Raw genomic sequence first — 19,336 nt, 5'->3', positions numbered from 1 at the left:
TATAACTCAGGTCCGTAGATGTCATTATGTTTATGATAAAGACTGAAGTCTTGCTGGCAAGACTAGGTCTTAGCTAGCCACCCGTCTGGCCGTCATTTTAGACGGCCAGTTTGCTCCTGGGACGGGCAAAGTTAATGCCTTAGCAAGATGCTATATCATAAACTGTATGTTTTGAAAAGCTAATTGCCCTTTTTAGTAGCTAATTTGTAGAACAAGGCCATATCAGCACATATTTGAACTCTTTGAACCCCCAATGTCTGATCAAGATTACATTCGACTAGTTCAAGAACAGTCCTCCTTCTCTTATATATGTGTCTTCTGTTCGATCCAGAGCTTACCTTTTTATAACTGTGGCGATGACGAGTGTGAATTTGAACCAGAGACATTTGAGGATATGACATGTGCTTTAGATCTCCCACCTATCGCTGAAGTTGACTTTAGCTGCCTAAACCGCAAAGGATTGAACTTCATTCATTTGAACACTAGATCATTATTTCCTAAACTTTCAGAAATTAAGATAATAACACAACAAACTAATATCGCTATAATGTCATTTTCAGAAACTTGGTTGGATGAAACATTTACAGACTCGGAAATTAACATTGACGGATATATTCCTGTTCGCAAAGATCGTAACCGTGAGGGAGGGGGTTTGCATATATGTGAGGTCTGATATTGCTTTTAACACACGTGATGACCTTGAGGTTGACGGTCTGGAAGGGGTCTGGATAGATATCTTACTACCTAAATCAAAACCTATTTTAATAGGTTGTATCTACAGACCACCCGATCAGACAGATTTTGTTGAACTCTTTGATCATGTTCTCTCGTTATGTGTTACCCAAGAAACATACATCTTGGGAGATACCAATTTCAATCTCCTTGATCCGGCTATACCTAATCCTAAGACAAAAAATACCTTCACACCTGCAAATCTACTGGCTTTAAGCAACTTATCAAGGAGGTTACCAGAGTTGGTCGCTTTACACGGTCAGGGTCGCTATCATCAACCTTAATCGACCACATTCTTTGTAGCGACGCCACAAAAGTTTGTCAAAGTGGGGTAATACCCATTGCTTTAAGCGATAACTTTTTGATTTTTTGCTCAAGGAAAGGTGTGAAGAATGTTTTCTCTTGTCATAACACTGTAAATCTAAGGTCCATGAAAAACTACAATGTCGATATGTACACTAGCCTTCTTGATAATGCTGACTGGTCCTCTGTCCTTACCAGTAACTGTGTCAACACAGCCTGGTCTAATTTTAGATCAATTCTGACTGGCATTATTGACAATGTTGCCCCAAGAAAGACGGTTCGCATTAAACAACGTGACAGAGCCATGGATGACTTCCAGTATTCTTGAACAAATTAGGATGAGGGACAAAACCAGTCAACTTATCAAGAAAGGCAACCATGAAGTTTCTTTCACCGACTTAGCATTTCTCCGAAATTCCATTCAGAGAGAAATTAAGAAGGCAAAGGCAAACTACTTTAAAAGTAAACTTGAGGAAAATATGGGAAAAAAAAAAAAACTTTGGATGCACCTGAAAAATCTGGGTTATAGTTCTAAATCTAAATCCAAAGGAAAATTGTTTTAAATGTTGATGGGGAATTACAATCAGATACCCTTTCTGTCTGTAATCATGTTAACAGTTTCTTCACTACTGTGGCTGATGTTTTGACAAACAAATTACCGCAAGTGAGTAACGATTTTGGGGTGGGGTCTGATTCTTTTGAGAGGTTTTACTTGAGTAATGATGTGTCCAGCTCTGAGTTTGATCTTAGGTGTGTTGATGAAGATCAGGGGTAGCGCTAGAACTAAACACTCCAGTGTACGCAGGGACCCCAGAACTTGCAGAAAATAAAAAAGTAGGGGGTCCGGAGTAGAGTTTGGTGAGTCCGAGTTGCACAAATACAGCATAAATAGTATGTGTGCAATAGCGCGGCGCTGCCGCTAGATTGAAAAACTGGGGGTCTGCAGGGACCCCTGAACTTGCAGAAAATTTAAAAACAGGGGGTCCGAACTCTATTTTGGTGGGTCCGGGACCCCAAAAAGCAACCTAGCGCTACCCCTGATGAAGATTATATTTTTGATGAGCTATCCAGCCTTGACATTCACAAAGCTGTTGGCCTGGATGATATTGCACCGAATTTTTGAGAGATGGTGCAGAACAACTTTCTCCTCTAATTACTCACATAGTGAACCTCTCCATTGAATCCAGTACTGTTCCCCAGGATCTAAAAATTGCCAAGGTTATCCCACTTTTCAAAAAGAACAGCCGCTTGGAAGTTGGTAACTATAGGCCTGTCAGTTTGTTGAGTACAGTTTCAAAAGTTTTAGAAAAGTGTATTCAATTGGAGCAATATTTAAGCTCTAAAAACTTAATTTACCAGTTTCAATCAGGCTTCCGCCCTGGCTACTCTACAGAAACTTGTCTGATCTTTTTAACAGATTACATTAGGTCTCAACTTGACAAGGGTAATTATGTTGGCATGCTTCTTTTGGACGTGCAAAAAGCTTTTGACAGCGTCAATCACAACATTCTTTGTTACAAGCTTGAGGCCATGGGCATCAAATCCGATTGGTTTAAATCATATCTTTCTAACAGGCAGCAACTTGTCAGTGTTGACGGCATTCAATCTAATCTTATGCAGCTCTCCTGTGGAGTTCCACAGGGAGCCTGCTTGGTCCGCTCTTTATCTTTGCTATAGCAACGACATGGCTATGTCGGTAAAAACAAGCTGCTCCTGTATGCCGAATGATAGTGTTATTATATCTTCAGACACAAACCGGATGTGATTGCCCATGATCTTAGCTTAGATTTGAAATCCTGTAACAACTGGCTCATCAACAACAAATTATCCTTGCATGTTGGTAAAACCGAACTGATTTTATTTGGCTCACGTAGAAAGCTTAAAAAGCATCCAACTTTCACATTTCATACAATGATCATACCATTCAACCAGCTCCCTACATAAAATATCTTGGGGTGTCACTTGACCAACATCTCTCTGGAGAAGTTATGGTCAATTCTCTCATTAAGAAAGCTACTGGCCGGCTCAAATTTTTATACAGACATTCTCAATTTTTCAACCAAAAGCTTCGCAAAAATCTCTGCTCTGCATTACTGCAGTGTCATCTTGATTATTGTTGCACCTCATGGTATACTGGTTTGTCCAAAATTTATCAGCACAAACTTCAAGTTATTCAAAACAAAATGATTCGTTTTATTTTGAACCTAGCTCCCAGAGATCATGTTGGTCAGGTAGAATTTGACTTAGTTAAACTTCTAGATATATCCAAAACAGGGCTAGGCAGCTGAGACTCAACCACATGTATAATATTTTCCATTCACAGGGCCCTTCTTATCTTACCCAGTTTTTTACCAACATTTCTGATATTCATTTTCATGTCCCAAGAGTTGGTTCAAATACCAAAAAATCTTTTTTCTACCATGCAACTCTTGATTGGAATAACCTACCTTCGCATATCAAATCCATTCTGGACAAATGTACTTATAAACATGCTATGAAAAAATACCTGGCTAGAGTTGCTATGACCCATGAGTCTGCTGAATTTGTGTAGCTTACTCCTTTAGGTCCCCGCTTTGTTTTATCTTATTGTTTCACACGCTCCCAGGCATCTTTTTGTTCTTTTTGTGGGACCCCATTGGAATTAAGTCTACACAGGAAGCTAGACTTTATGGGTCATCCTGGCAATTCGGCATTTTGGTGTCTTTTTGGTGTGCAGCTTTTCAATGTGTTAAATTTTTGTATGTTTCATTGTACTATTTTATGTCGCTTTTGCCAAATAAATATGAATGAATGAATGAATCAATGGGCTATAGATGTCTGGTAAATATTTTAAAGGTCAAATTAGGACAGGCAAATTTATTCAAATGACGGGCAACCCTCAATTTCTAGCTACATGTAAGACCCCGATTCATATTCTCATAAAAAACATACATAATATGTCCATGTACCTACATGTACATGTATGTAATGTATACGGTTATACCAGAACATTTTGTGATTCTTATTTCATCAATATAATAATAAACAAACAATACTAGTAAGTTTACATCATTCTGTCAGTCATGACGTCACTCGTATTAAATCTCAATCTCGACATCTAATCTAAACCAACATCATTGACCTTTCACTCGCATAGAGGACGCAAATTAATTTTGACTCTTATTTCTTGTGATATGCTCCATAACATTATTCTTGAAAATCCCTAAACTTGCTGAAATGACAACAGATGCGGCCAAACTATTCCACATCTTGGTAGTGGCTGGAAAGAAGGAGTTCTTGTAATTATTTAGCCTGGTTGATGTTTCTTTGAACTTGAATTGGTGCCCTCTGCTGGTATTCTGGTAAGCCTGGTATTTGGGTTTAAATACTCATCCATCTGAACATCGATGAGCTTGTTGACCATCTTGTAAAAGGTTGTGAGCCGTTTCCCTGTTCTTCTTTCTTCCAATATATTCCGTTGAGTTCTTGCAAAATCTTGGTCATAGACCCAGGTTCTCTGGTGTAATCCCTCTTCTTGCAGAATCTCGCAGCCTGGCGTTGTGACTCTTTCCAAATCAGATTTATTTAACTTATAAGGACACCATGCAGCTGTACCATACTCCAAGTGGGGCAGTTGTCTTCCAAGTTCACCTTTTCTGGGCAACTCCAAATAGATCGATTCATGTTGGTTGTTTTTGCTGAGATTCGGTTGTTCCATCTAACACCCTGGGACACAAAGGGACACCTTGCTTAAATGGCAAGCTCTCGACCAATCATACACGGCTGTGCGCTGTAATAACTTATAACGCGTATCCCCATTCAAACTTGCTTAAAACAACATCTTTTGTGATTCTTATTTCATCAAAATAATAACAAAAATAACCACATTTAAAAAAATGTGATAATTTTCCTTTATTTTTCCTAAAGTCCTGTGAATCCATGTTTTGCACATCCAGGTGGCGCCGCTGTTTACATGTTTATGTCTGGCTCTCGACCAATCAGAAATGTGGAAATCAAACAAAAGAAAATAATGAACATAACATGAAATCTAGCCTAGCACAACAAAAATGTATGGCACATGACATGTAGCTGTAAAGTTGTTTTTTAAAAACTTCCGTGGTCCGGGTACGCGCATTGCGATCGCATAGAAGTGACAAGGTCGCCTACTATACGCGCCGCGCCGAAGACCAATGGGTCAGCCGGCTTTTTGTCGTTTACGCTCGTGTACGCGATACGCACAGGCACGACCACGGAAGTTTAAAAAAACAACTTTTTTAGTAGAGTATTAGTAAATTAGTAATAAATAGTAAATAAATTAGTTCAGAGTTACAGTACACTGCACAGGAAGGAAAAGCACTCACTGCAAACAATAAACGTGCAAACTTTAGCAAAAGCTATCAGCTCCAGAATGCTGGTTATAGACTCACAAAATCTCCTGGTACCACTGCCAAAGTGAAGCCATCGTGAGGGTTAAAACTGCAAAGGGCCGGGGTCAAAACATGATCTGTCATCAGCTATCGATCATGTGTACGTGCGTGCCGAAATATGTTACTGCAAGTCATGAAGTTGTTATGATCGACCAAAAGTTAGTTCAATTCGGGGTTCAATTATCATGCATTTTAAAGAACTTCAAAGCCACCTTTTAACCTTTCAACCATACCAGGTTATTCTCTGCAATGTTTGTTGTAGTATATCACATTTTATTTAGCAGAATCGCCACAAAAGAGCGTTATTATTTCCTAAAATAAGTTTCCTTCGCCGGTTCTGCTGCGTCAAAAACATCCGAGATTTTGATCCCTCGCGCTGTGACCTTCATAAATGTCCAGTTGATGAACGCAGATTTTAGTGATTTCACTGAATTTAGTGATTTTCAAAACAAAAAATGGAAAAAAAACCATAAAAAATATTTTAAAACATAAAACAAAACAAACAAAAAAAACCCTTACTAAACCACTTTTTTCCTGGTGGATACAAAAACTGTAAACAGCGTGCGAATCTCATTTTTCATAATTAGGGGCTGTAATTGTCTTTTGAAGGGGGTCATGAATTTAGAGTCTATACGGGCTGCAATTTTTTATGACCCTCCGCCCCCTATCTCGGGCTGAAAATTGTCATGACCCAGACCGGGACCGGGACCCAGGCCCCACACCATACCCGAAAAAAAAATTCTGAAAGGGGAGTCAAGAAATATGAGTAATTGTAAAAGATTGTGCAAAATTTCAATGGAAAGTGTAAAAAATGTGCATGTAGCACGCCCGAAAATTTTAATAGTCACATGCCATTTCTGGAGATGTGTTTAGGGTGTTTTTCATTATGCTGTGACAATTGTGACAAGTCTTAGAATTTTGTGACTTCAAAAAATTGTAAGAAAACAACAAAATTGCACATTTTTTCCCCGAAATTGCAAAAAATATTAAATTGGACTTTTATTGCCAGAAAATGCTTCCGCCACTGACTTCAAATAAGATTTTACATATTTCCACATGTGGCGTCCGCAAGTTTTCAAAAGGGTGGCCGGGTGGTGGCATCATGCATGGGTCTTGATTCAAAAATGTTTGATTTGCTTTGCACGCCCGTATGAATTTTTCCCCGAGTGGGTGAATTTCTCCACTGACTGACTAACAAAAGTGGGGGGGGGGGAGGGGCCTGCCCCATTTGTGTACGCAGTGGCGTGTGCAGCACATTGTTCAGTTCCCATTAGGATTAGGAGTGTAAGCAGAGTGGAATGACTGATTTCCCAGAATGACCAACAAAAGTGGGGCGGGGGGCATGTGTGAAGGACACCAATTATACACCCAAGTTGATTTCTCTTTATACTCCATGACCATAATCATTTGATATGTCAGCACTATAATTAGAGAATAAAGATTTATGTCATTAATTTTATTTTCATTTAATTTCTTTTTATTTATCTTGTCCCCTTGCTTTTTTAAATTAATTTTATTCTCATTTTATTTCTTTTTCATTTACCTTGTTTCCTTGTTCCCCTGTTTACATGCCTCATGAAGATTTTTGTCATTAATTTTATTTTCATTTGATTTCTTTTTATTTATCTTGTCCCCTTGCTCCCCTGTTTCCATGCATCATGAAGAATTTTATTTTCATTTTCTATTATTTGTATTGTTTGTTTCTTTGTTCCTCATGCCAGCCAACTTCTTCTTGCTGCAAGTGGTTTTATAGTGAATCACATATTATTTCTTTCTATTTATTTCTGCCCCTCTTTCCGCGTGACCAGGGTAATAAAGGGTGTTTTTTCATTGTATTTTCTTTTTTTCTTCATTGGTTTTCTATACTTTTCTTTTTGTTCCTTGTTCCATAGGAAAAAATAAATAATCTAAACACAACGACCTCAAATTTGTCAAGTCCAAAGGGATTTTCGCCAGTGAAGTTTTGTTGTATATCCTTGAATTAAACTGGCAACATTCTATAATCAGCTGTATATATTTTTGCTGGACCCAAGTGAAAAAATATTGCACGCACCTAAAAAGAACCGATTAGAAACGTGGGACTTCAATTAATTTGCTGTCATGGCGGCAGGAGCAACAGCAAGAGATACTGGAATGTTGTACAAAGCTGCTGCGTTTGTAGGCGCAGGAGTTGTTGCTGCAGGTTTAGGTTACGCTTTCCTTCTGTACACAAGAAAATCTAGGGGTGGAGCAGATGATGCTGTAGATGATTCACCAGAAATGCAAGATCAGGTAGGTTTTATTTTAAGCTTACTGCATGACTGAAATTATTTTTTTTTCATGTTACACACTAGATACAGACTTTAAGGTACATATTTCGAGGTGCATAACAGACACAAAATTTGTGTCATAACAAACACCAAATTGGTGTCGATGACCTGACATGCATGCATTCTTTTGTGATGGTCTTTCAATTTGTGCCGAGTGTCCTTGGCAGATTTGACTATGCTTCAGTGGTCATGAAAGGATTCAATAGATAACCTCTGCCCCACTAATCCCCAGCTATTGTCTGAAATTGCACCTCGGAAGATATATTATAACAACTCAGTCCCTCAAATGATAGTCATATAACGACCAAAAGATAAATGACTGACTATCATTGAGGACTGAGTTCCGCAGTCTAGTTACACACAAACAATACATCCATGAATCATTCAATGTCAAAGTGTCTGGTTATCTGGTTATCTGGTTCTGGTAAGCCGACGTTGTGCTAAAAGCATATATTAAAGTCAACTTGACCGATGAGCTCGCATGGAGATGTGCAGAAAAAATTAATTAATTGTATTAAGTTGAACATCACTGCAATACCAATGGCTGCGCAGTGATGACTTGAAGCTCTGCAAGGTTTTTGCTTCAACTACTTCGGCAGGCAGTTTATTCCACAGTTCAATTGATGCGGGGAAAAATGAATATTTGTATGCATCAATTCTGGTTGCTGGCTTGATGTAGGTAACCTAGGCAAACCTTCTTAGTTAACACATTTACTAGTCAGCGAATTCGCCGAGACCGGGGCCCCAACACAATGCATATTTACATAGAAATTTGAATTTTTTTCGAGAATAGGTGGGTGAAGGAAACCTACATAAATATGTTTTCTATACTTCACTTGACCCAAATATATGATTTTTTTTATGGTGATAATCAAGTCGCACATGGAATTTTAGAGGATTTTGATAGCAGTTCCATTAAAAAAAGCTGCCATCGCCATGAGACTAAGATCTAGAAACACCCCGAAATGCCGTTTTGGGGAATTTTGCTAACTGAATCTTTTTGATGAAAGTGAATATTCGACAAGATGTAACTTTGCTATGGAAAGTGCTATGAAAAAAAGGTTTTCAGTTTTGGCTTAGTTTACTCAAGGGCTTTAATTTGATATATAAAACGATGCAATTTGATGGCAAATTTGAATTCACCTAGGATACCTACTTGATGTATTTCTGGTTATGAGGTATGCTTGATCTTGGATTTGGTGTGAGATATTTACTCATGGAGATGTCAATTAGTTCATGGCGAATCTTATAAAGCAAAGAAAGTCTGTGCATCAGTCTTCTGGTTTCTAGCGTCTCCCAATCCAGGTCAGAAAGAAGTTTTGTGACGGTTCCCTTTTCTATTGAGTATTCCCTTTTACAAAAACGGGCAGCTTGCCTTTGGATTCTTTCCAAGGACATTATGTTCTTCTTCCTGTATGGGCACCAAGCCCCTGCAGCATACTCAAGGTGTGGTCGCTGGCGAGATGTAAGCTGTGACTTTGACTCTTTCAGGGCAATTCCATAAGTTCCTCCTAACCATACCCAGCACTTTTTGAGCTTTCTTTGTCGCTGCCTGGGTCTGGTTGTTCCAGCTCAAGGTATTACTGAGCTCAACGCCGAGGTATGTTGTGCTTTCCTCAGACTTCAGCATTTCATCGCAGAAGAAATACTCGTTTTTTGGTGGCTCTCTTGTGCCAAAAGTCACTGTGCTACATTTCTTGGGGTTAAACTGCATGAGCCATTTATCTTGCCAGGACTCTAGCTGCCGCGTGTCTTGTTCAAGAATGTCTTTGTCGGTAGATGTTGAAATATCTTTGTAAATCAGACAGTCGTCTGCAAAAAGCCGACATTTCGATTGAAGCTTGTCGGGTATATCATTGATGTAAATCAAAAAGAGTAATGGCCCCAGTACTGTCCCTTGAGGTACTCCTGACAGAACCCTTGCTGGTGCAGACTTTTCCCCTTCCACGACCACGCTTTGAACTCTGTTGCTCAGGAAGTTTTCAACCCAATTGCAGAGAGAGTTTTGAATCCCATAGTGCTTTAGTTTGTGAATTAAACGTCTGTGCGGGACTTTATCAAAAGCCTTCATAAAGTCTAACACTGCCACATCCACGTGTCAGTGTTAATTCATGCATTACTGAATAACATTACTAATTTGTCACTTTTTGACACTCTGTAGTGGCGCATGCTCTGCATAAACATGAAATAGGTATGCCAGGCAAACCTTAAATAGCCAAATCGGCATTGGATGTTTGCAATGCATTGTAGGACAGTTTTTGCAGTTTTGGGACACTTTGTCCTTTGAGTTTGACCTTTCAGAAAATTCAGAAATATTGGGTTTTTGTACGTACAAAATATTATCTGAAATGTTTTACAATAATTAAAACAAATATAAAAAATATTATTAGTATTTTTTATAAATTAATTATTTAGTATTTTTAATGATCAACATTAATATGACAATAATAAGAAAATTAATAATAATTACGTCACTTTTCCCGATATGTCAGAGGTCAAAGTGTCCCAAAACTGCTCTCAAAAACCGGAAGTTAGAATGGCGATTGGGCTTATTAACACATTTGTTTACAACCAAATTCGCCTAGAACACAATACATATTTTACATAGAAATTTAAAAGAACAGCTAGGTCAAGGAAACCTTCATAAATATGTTTTCTATACTTCACTTGACCCAAATATATGATTTTTTATGGTGATGAGACAATCGCACATGGAATTTTAGAGGGATTTTGATAGCAGTTCCATTACAAAAAGCTGCTATCATAATGAGACTAAGATCTAGAAACACCCCCGAAATGCCGTTTTTGGGAATTTTGCCAGCAGAATCTTTTTGATGAAAGTCAATCTTTGACAAGATGTAACTTTGCTACGGAAAGTGCTATGACAAAAAGGTTTTCAGTTTTGTCTTTCTTTACTCAAGGGCTTTAATTTGATATATAAAATGATGCAGTTTGATGGCAATTTTGAATTCACCTGTCATACCTACAAATGTACATGTATGAAATACTGTAAAAATGTGTACATAGGTTCCATTCCATGGCGCAACAATCAATGACAATGGCATATTCCAAGGCGGGTAAAAAAATGTTATTTATCACATTCACAGGCCCTTGCAACTCCTATGCTATTCTCTTGGTCGGGCTGACGTCACACAGTGGAAAAGGCCTTGTAAAATCAGTGAGTGTGCGCATGTGCAGTTATTCGAACTGGTTGCTATGTGAGCGCTTGTGCGAAGGGGACAATGTTCCTGGATGTTCGACCGAGAGAATAGACCTTTTTCCCTCTTCCCATCATACACTATTCCAGGGGGATACTTCTGCCTGTCGGCTGCAAAACGCATCATCTCCCCGGGGGTGTACAGAGTTCTGTTCATTACATTCTGGAATATGGACATTTCTGCTGGTGCCGTCATCGGAAAAAGGAATCACAAATGATGGCGCCCGATGGCCGATACCTTTCGGGGGCAAAAAACAACATTTCTATGCATTATTGACATGGGGTCGTCAAGAAAAAAAGTTTCCTATTATTGAAACCCAACCTTTAACACGTTTTATAGACCTAGAGGTGAAAAACTAATGACAGGACACGCAGTGATTTTCGGCCGGCATCCGTTTAATTTTTTTTTGTTCTAGGTACATGTAGAGATGAAAAAAAAACACGTTCCGTAAACAACATCTCTTACACAGATGTTCTACATCGCTCTATAAGTTAACTGCATCACTTGTGTAATTGCATAATTAGTAACACTAACATCGATGGTATTTACGAAAATCCACATGTGACATGATCAAGGGGAATGAGTCACATGTCCACAAACAAACTTGTTCCATTGGCACTGTACAACTCTAAGAATAAAGGAGCTGTGGTAGCTGTGGGGAACCATTTACCTGTGAATTATATTTAATTATTTATGCCAAACAACCACAGAAGCTAGCCAGATCAACCAGCATAAACAGCGCCCCTCATTAAAATGACATCACATGACATTCCATTCACCTCTGCATTGGCTCAATGCATACAAAATTTTCAAAACTGAAGACACACAAGTTTCATTCTTCTAGAACTCGAGTTAAAAATTAAACTTATCTAGTAGATGAAAGTTTATTGTAAATGCCTGTGTGTGAATTTGTGCTGCCCAGTCCCATCTTCATGTTGCCTGGAAGCAATATGCGCAAGGATTTCCCCCCTAAATTTTCAGATCCCATGCATGTGATTGGTAAATTCTGTGCATGTGATGAGTTCAGTTTCTTATCCATGCACTAAAAAGCATATTGAATGAATCCTTGTTTATCATCAATTCTTAGTCAGTGGGAGTGGTCTAGTTTGTAGACACATAATCATTACAGGGACTGCCTTTTGAGGACTGCCTTTTGAGGAGAGCTTTCAGAGCAATCGCTAAAGCGCTCTCTACTGCTCTCTTAAATAATATATGATATGAAGAGTGATTTTTAGCTCATCTTAGTTGACCATTCTCTCCTTTCATTCTTGTAAATGCTCCAAATACAGCTCTCCTTGATGGCTCCATTTTCCGTGTTGTAATCTGTGTTGTAAAATTTGTAAATCCGTGTCATGAATAAAGTTTAAAATGTATAAACAAGATATTAATGTCACAATTTATAAAGTGTTCAATATCGCGATCAATATGCTCTGATTGGAATATAATAGGGGTTCATGCCTACATTTTGTATTATGGAGGCTGTGTACTCTCAGACATGCATGTAGTAAAAGTGCAATAACTTTGTTATTATTTGCGCAAGACATATAAAAGTAATACATTTTTATGAAGGCAAGACATCAATAAATCTTAATGTAAATACAGATTTGGGGTAAAAACAACAATTATGAAGAAAATCACAAAAAAGTGAGTTTTTGGCAATATTTGTTAGGTACATCATAACAAAAACACACTCTTTCCAAAATATTTTATTTTGTTTTTCACTCAATCTTGAGGCTCCATTGCAAAAACGTTTTTTTTTTTTTTTTTTTATGATATTAGCCTTTATTTTTTGAGATATTGACCATATAAGACATCGAATTGAACATTTTAAAATTCACAACACCTATTTGCACAAAATGATGCCTAAAATCGGAAATAGACCAAAATATAAAAAAATGAGAAAACCATTTCTTGAGTCTCTTGCTTTTTACGATGTTCCTATTTGCTTACTTATAGATGCTGTATTTATTGAGTTATCGTGTACCTATATCCAGGGTCTTAGCTAGAAATTCAGGTTTGCCCGTCATTTGAATAAATTTGCCTGTCCCGATTTGACCTTTAAAACATTTACCAGACTTCTACAGCCCATTGGGGGTTCAATGAGTTCAAATATACATGTATGCTGCCATAGCCTTGTTTTGCAAACCTGGTCTAGTAAAAAGGTCAATAGACTTTCTAAACACCTACAATTATAATGCAGCATCTGTCAAAGGCATTAAGTTTGCCCGTCCCAGGAGCAAACTCCCCGTCTAAAATGACGGCCAGACGGGTGGCTAGCTAAGACACTGCCAATATCGTCATTTTACCGAGAAAATGAACATTGAAATAATGGCTGTTGAAGTTTAAAGTTGTCACATTTTGCACTTTCATTGAATCTCGCAGGAGAATGCGGCAGTTTTTATTTTTCTACCTTACATTGGGTTAATCCACGGCCCCTTGAGAAGTTTGAGCGAAATCCATTCATAACTTGATATTTAAATTGGGGGAAAGAACTTGAAAAAACCCACATTTTTTGAGCTAAAATGGAGCCATTTGACCACTAGGTTTTTGTGCTTCCGTGGTGTTTCCATAAGATGCGCCCGCGCATGCAGATAAGCGTCGCGTATGTGTAAGCGTATTTGTGCGTTAACAAATTGCGCGATCACGCAACGCGATGCATTGTTGCGCGTGTACCCTGCTGGTACAACAAAGATTTTCTTTCCTTTTCAATTTCAAACACGAGTGGAATAGTGAAATAAAATCCTTAAAATATTGCAGTTGGAGTTTACAAATCTGGATTTTTATTCCTTATATTTATAAAAAACATAACAAAGTACAAACATATCAAAAAAACTCAATTTTGCGAAAGAAACAATGTCTAGAGTACACAGCTGCCTTAAACAGTATTTTTATCATAAAAATTGATATATACACCACCATGATTGTTTTTACCATTTATTTCTCTTATCTTTAAACAACTTTTGTCACATACAAAAATGTCATTTTCCGTGTTGTACCTCCCGATTCCGTGATTTTTTTCCATTTTACATAAAACGGAAAACTTCGGACTCTACCTTGTGGGCTGTCATTTTCTTCGGAACGGGGGTGCCAAATTTACAAAAAGTAGGCGTCAATAAAATTGCGACCCCCCTATTTTGGCAACAGAAATGTAATTTAACAAAAATTTAACAAAAAACACAAAAATTTTAATTCCCTGAGTGCAATTTCTCTGAACTGGCAAGGCATATAGTGATGTGACTTTGTGGAGAGGTGGCAGTTGGCAGTCTTCAAATAAGTCCACTAAGTTTCTGTTGCAAAATCTGCTTTTGCATGGATTTATTTGGTCATTTTATTAAATTTTTTTAATGAATTTTTTCCCCCAGCTTCAAGTGAAATCACCCTGGTAAAATGATGCATGTCAAGGTGGAAGGGAAGCATTGTGGACAACGCTTTGCGTTGAGAACAGCGCAACCCGAGACCACAAAGTTCTTGTTTCACCTGATGCTCAAATCTACAATGTAATTAATACATTGAAAAAAGACACTTGAACATGGCAGTTGGGAATTTATGTTGTTGAAATAATGATTGAACGTAAACAGACAGTCTCTATCACAGGCATCACAGCAAATCCAGAATTCACGGGCATATAGCAGACTGCAAGTATAGACTATATTGAACCACATATTCCTATATACATTTGTACACAGCGTCCTTATTGTCTGTGAAAGTGGAACTTTATTTTTAATATAGACTTCTTCATATGTTTGTCTTTATCGCAGGAATTTCCAGAGAAACGTGTGCTTGTTCTTGGGTTAGATAACTCTGGGAAAAGCAGTATACTACAGGTGATAGCAAGCCATGATGGTCACAATATACCAGAGCCTACTGAAGGCTTTAATGTCATGTGTCTACAAGGTCAAGATACAACACTAAATGTTTGGGAAGGTAAGTTAGAAAACTAACAAAATCTTGGGTAGGTTTTGGCTGAGCAAGTTGGAGAGAGTTGTACAATGTACTTTATGCAAAAGTGACATTGTAATTGGGACACAGTGTTGAACCAACAAAATTGTGCACACCACCTCTTCAGTCTCATAACATTTCAATTGGATCAGAGCAAAGACCTTTAGTTGAGTATCATAAATTTTGTGAAAATCTACATGTATGTACCAGGGGTTAGCGTCCTGGTGGGCGTCCTGGACGCAAAATTTTGAAAATTAGGTAAAATAATATAAAAATAAAACGAAATGAAATGAATAACAAAACAAAACAAACAAAATTTTATTAGTTTTTCACTCTTTTTAGTTATTTTTACATTTCTTTATGTTTTTATATATAAGATATAAGATTTTATAGTTTTGGTCCCTTAATTATTATTACTACGCAAATCAAAACAGTGAATTAAATTTTATTCCGGTTAATTCTCTTCTTTGTAAACCATTTTAGTCAAATGTATTTAACAAAGGGCCATCAAATTACTCTCTGTCTACATTCTAATGATTTTAAATCTTTCATGACGTCATGGGTTTCTTGTTCATATTCTCTTTTCCAGTTGGTGGCAAGCAGAGCGTACGGTTATACTGGGAGAATTTTGTATCTAACACCGATGTGCTTGTCTTTGTTGTGGACTCAGCCGACGTGGGCAGGTTCCCTGAAGCCAAAGAAGAATTACACAAACTTCTTAGAGATGATAGATTGAAAAATGTACCACTTATAGTAGTAGCTAACAAACAGGTGAGTACTTAAGCAGGATAAAAAGAAAACTTAATGTTCCAGGTAAAATATTTGTTTGTGTGCACTTAAAAGTTCAGTGGAGTCACAAAATAAAATTTTCTGTTTGTGAACAAAAAGGTACATTTTTTTGTAAAATTGATGTATGAATGGTAATTTCCCTAGTAATTCTAAAACAAAAGAAATAGCATAAAAATGTTGCTAAAATAAAGAAAGCTTGGTTAACTTTCTCCACTTGGGTGTCGACAAGTTCCAAATTTTCTCTAAAATTCAAAAAGATGAAAGAATGTACATTACCATGACCATATTTGGAATCAGCATGAAAATGCATCAAAACGAATACAAACAAGCCTAGTATTGGTTCAGTGGTTCTTGAGAGCTCTTAATATTTTAAGAAAATAGCTCAAAACTTGGACTTTTTATGTTGAAGCCTATGGCCAGCGTGCAAAGCAAGAATTCTTTGAACCAAAGAGCACCAGATTCATACTATTTAAACTGAGTTGTTGGATACTGTTGGAACCGTGGACCCCAAATTTAAAATACTCAATAGAGGGCACTATTTCTCATTCATTTGGTATGGTGAGAAAAGTGTGTATGGGCCCTCATGTTGAGTAGTTAGTCACTCATTGAATAGGTTGATTTTTATGTTAATTTGATACGGCTACCATCCGAATATTGACCCATGTCACTGCCAAAATTCAGACGAAACAAAGCAGTCAGTTCAGCGTGTTCTGTGTTAGCTTAGCGTTACTTGGTGCGTGTACATACTTTTACACGCACGACCAACAAGCCGCATATGTAAACACCAGAAACCATGCTAAGCCAATGCATCACTCGCTGAACTTCAAAGCTAGTGCCGGTGACTCGAGGTAGATATAGACTATAAGGAGGCATGTGCATGATTGGCAAGAGAGAAAGAGCTACATATGCACTGGTTGTCATGCATAATTTACTTTCACACACAGCAGTGTTTGAGCATACTCACAACTGACTGAAAATGTAGGCATGGCAGACTGGTATAAAGCTTTTGTAGTCAATGTTAATAATGTCAATTATAATTCATTTTCAGGATCTACCAGCCTCAAGAAGAGACTCTGACATCTCACAAGCATTAGATCTAGAAAGCCCATCTCAAGAAAGAGAAATCCATGTAGTAGAAGCACAAACCATGTCGGATCCTCCCAATGATAGTGTTACCAAAGTGAAATCACTCATGGACCAATTGTCAAAGAAAGATTAATGTTATGCTCTGTGTGTAGTGGGTTTGTAAGTAGAAGTCACCTGTGCACGGTGAGAAGATGCAGGTCAAGGGTTGTGAAAATTTGTCCGGGACTGAGACAGTCAACAGGAAACTTAGCACACTGGCTGTAAATGGTTGGAGTTTGTTTTCTTTTGTTTTAAAGATTTGTAAATTGTTTGATGATCTGCTTGAATTAATATGACCGACCACTGTTAGGTCAGGTACGCAAACAAGGCCTGGAAAGTAGACACAACCAACATTGTTTGGTGATATGGCGAATTGGCGATAGATGTAGCCAAATATGTGTTTGACATGAGTTTCTACAAACTAGATGGAAAGCTGGATATGTGCAGCTGTAGCATGATCAATTGTATCGAAAGCTTTAGATAGATCCACAAAAATCAATGTCAAAAGTATGTGTGGATAGGTGGAACAATTATTATGAATGAAAAGTATATCGGTTTACAATATGATCACATGAATTAAGCCAAGGAATGGGTTTTTAATATTTTGCAGGACTGTGATGTATAGTGCCCAAAATTACAGAATATTTTTATTTGGGTTCTATTTCTATGGGACGTAAATGCTCTCATACAAATTAGTAGATCCGTCCACATTCTTTTGGATTATGCCATTTAAAACTGATTTGCTCCCAGGCTTTGAAATGTGACATTGCTGTTGATGGCAGTTAACTTCAAAAAATTCGTACCTTGTTGGGAAGACCTGGCACATGTATCATTATTTCAGGGATCTGAGGGCTGAAGTATCCATTAAATTAAAAAAGGAGAAAGGAGACTCTGTGTTTATTGGTATGGGAATCTGTCCTATTTGTCATACATGGGAACCAAAATATGTATGTACATATTTTGGCAGAGGCCAAAATTGGATGCTTCTTGCCCGGATAATACAGGGCTCAAATTTGGCACTTGACCTTTTCAGTTGTAAATCAATCGGGCAAGTGGTCACAATTTTACTTGCCCAGTTGTGCATTTTGTGTCTTGAATGATGATGCATTTTCTTTCTCAGTTGAAATGATTGCAGGCAATTTGTGAACTGTAGCAGCTGGTCCAAAGGTCAGCAAGTTTATCATTGATCAAAAGTAAGGTATGAGCCCTGAAATTCATATTACATGAACAGACCACAAACAAGCAGAGTCTGCCTTCTCTTTGATTTAATTCCTTGGGAGCATCACAAATTTCTTTACATGGTTCTTGTTCTGTTTTGTCGGTGTTTATTGCAATTTTTTTGGAAAATAAACTAACAAACAAAGGTGATAAACACCCAAAAAATGAAACAGGAAGTCATTTGTAATGTGCTGTTTCTGTTCAAAATAGAGAAACTTGAATAGCTAGTTTGATGTTATTCTGTAGAACATTCCTGTATGAATGTCATGTTTCTAAGATATTATGTAAGTGAACTTAGCCCTAGGATTTAGTTACATATCTTTATTATTAAAAAGATAAGATGAATTCCTAATATTGTGTTTTTGTATGTCTGAAAGGCACATGGCAACTCTGTAACAAGTGCTGATACTATATTGGTTTTATTGAACATTTTGAGCTGCATTATGGTTTTTCACTAATTCCTTTTCTGATGAGGTTTAATATCATGCACTGTGCAGGGAGATTTTATTCTCACATGTGAGAAGGTGTGTGGCAAAGTTGGCAATCTGGTCTGAAGCTTATTGCGGTGTGTCCTTAATAAATCAGCCATTATATAGGGCGATTGCACAAAAGGTCATTACTAGTTCAAATTGTCCTCCAGAAGACATGCAAATGCATGTAGTACAAAAGAATCAATACCACTTTTAACTGGTGATTGATATTGTATGAATTTTTGCATGTCTTCTGGAGGACGATTTGAACTAATGACCTTCCGTGCAAACGCCCTGTACATCAGGCTTGTCATCCTATGCCATTATCATCTCAATTTCTCCAAGTATGAATAACATTTTTCTGGCTAGGTTTTTCAATCAGATATGACCCCAAAGAGCTATTCTTTATTGTCAGATACAGTGGGCTATTCCAATTGAAATCCATACACCCCCTGTCGGTAGACACAACCTTAACTTACAACACAGGTGTAGGTTTGAAATAGAGTAATCCATTCAGGTAATTCCATTTGAAAGAAATTCACACTCCCTGTCTTTCATGGGGTGTATGGATTTCAACTGGAATAGCTTATTGTTCTATACGCTGGCAAAGTAACGGATTAACTACCATAGCAATAGGTGAAAACATTTTCGAATATATTACGCTGCACTACAAGCAGGTTGCACCCATCACCTGTGTATGTCTGCAATCATAGATTGAATACAATACTGGACTTTTCCAAGATACTAATCTTACAGGTGCGTGTGATCAGCATGATATGGTTCAATGCAGAGGTACCACGTGAACATACCAGCGCGATATATTCAAA

The 19,336-nt window shown here is 37.6% G+C and overlaps 2 protein-coding genes across 2 annotated transcripts in view; one reads left to right on the top strand and one right to left on the bottom strand.

Moving 5' to 3' along the window:
• LOC140147093 (uncharacterized) overlaps window positions 1–5,830 on the bottom strand; it is a 34,985-nt gene extending 29,155 nt beyond the window's left edge. The window contains exon 1 of the mRNA XM_072168866.1: window positions 5,442–5,830. The gene's annotated coding sequence lies outside the window, so the exon portion shown is untranslated. The remainder of the gene's footprint in view (window positions 1–5,441) is intronic.
• A 1,691-nt stretch (window positions 5,831–7,521) lies between these two features.
• LOC140148118 (ADP-ribosylation factor-like protein 3) lies at window positions 7,522–18,738 on the top strand. Its single transcript, XM_072169972.1, has 4 exons — window positions 7,522–7,712; window positions 14,727–14,892; window positions 15,497–15,678; window positions 16,745–18,738. The coding sequence occupies exons 1-4, from the start codon at window positions 7,542–7,544 to the stop codon at window positions 16,913–16,915; spliced, it is 690 nt and encodes a 229-aa protein (XP_072026073.1). The 5' UTR covers window positions 7,522–7,541; the 3' UTR covers window positions 16,916–18,738.
• Window positions 18,739–19,336: the final 598 nt, after the last annotated feature.

The sequence above is a fragment of the Amphiura filiformis genome, chromosome 3 (assembly GCF_039555335.1).
Source record: "Amphiura filiformis chromosome 3, Afil_fr2py, whole genome shotgun sequence".
Taxonomy (NCBI): domain Eukaryota; kingdom Metazoa; phylum Echinodermata; class Ophiuroidea; order Amphilepidida; family Amphiuridae; genus Amphiura; species Amphiura filiformis.
Note: the sequence above shows the minus strand (reverse complement) of the source record. Positions and strands in the feature narration are given on the sequence as shown.

What these genes read in the sequence shown, in the direction of transcription:
- LOC140148118 (XM_072169972.1), top strand. Translation starts at nt 7,542, where the DNA reads ATGGCGGCAGGAGCAACAGCAAGAGATACTGGAATGTTGTACAAAGCT. An exon ending in AACACTAAATGTTTGGGAAG is followed by an intron (nt 14,893 to 15,496) that starts GTAAGTTAGAAA and finishes TCTCTTTTCCAG; the next exon opens with TTGGTGGCAAGCAGAGCGTA. An exon ending in TAGTAGTAGCTAACAAACAG is followed by an intron (nt 15,679 to 16,744) that starts GTGAGTACTTAA and finishes ATTCATTTTCAG; the next exon opens with GATCTACCAGCCTCAAGAAG.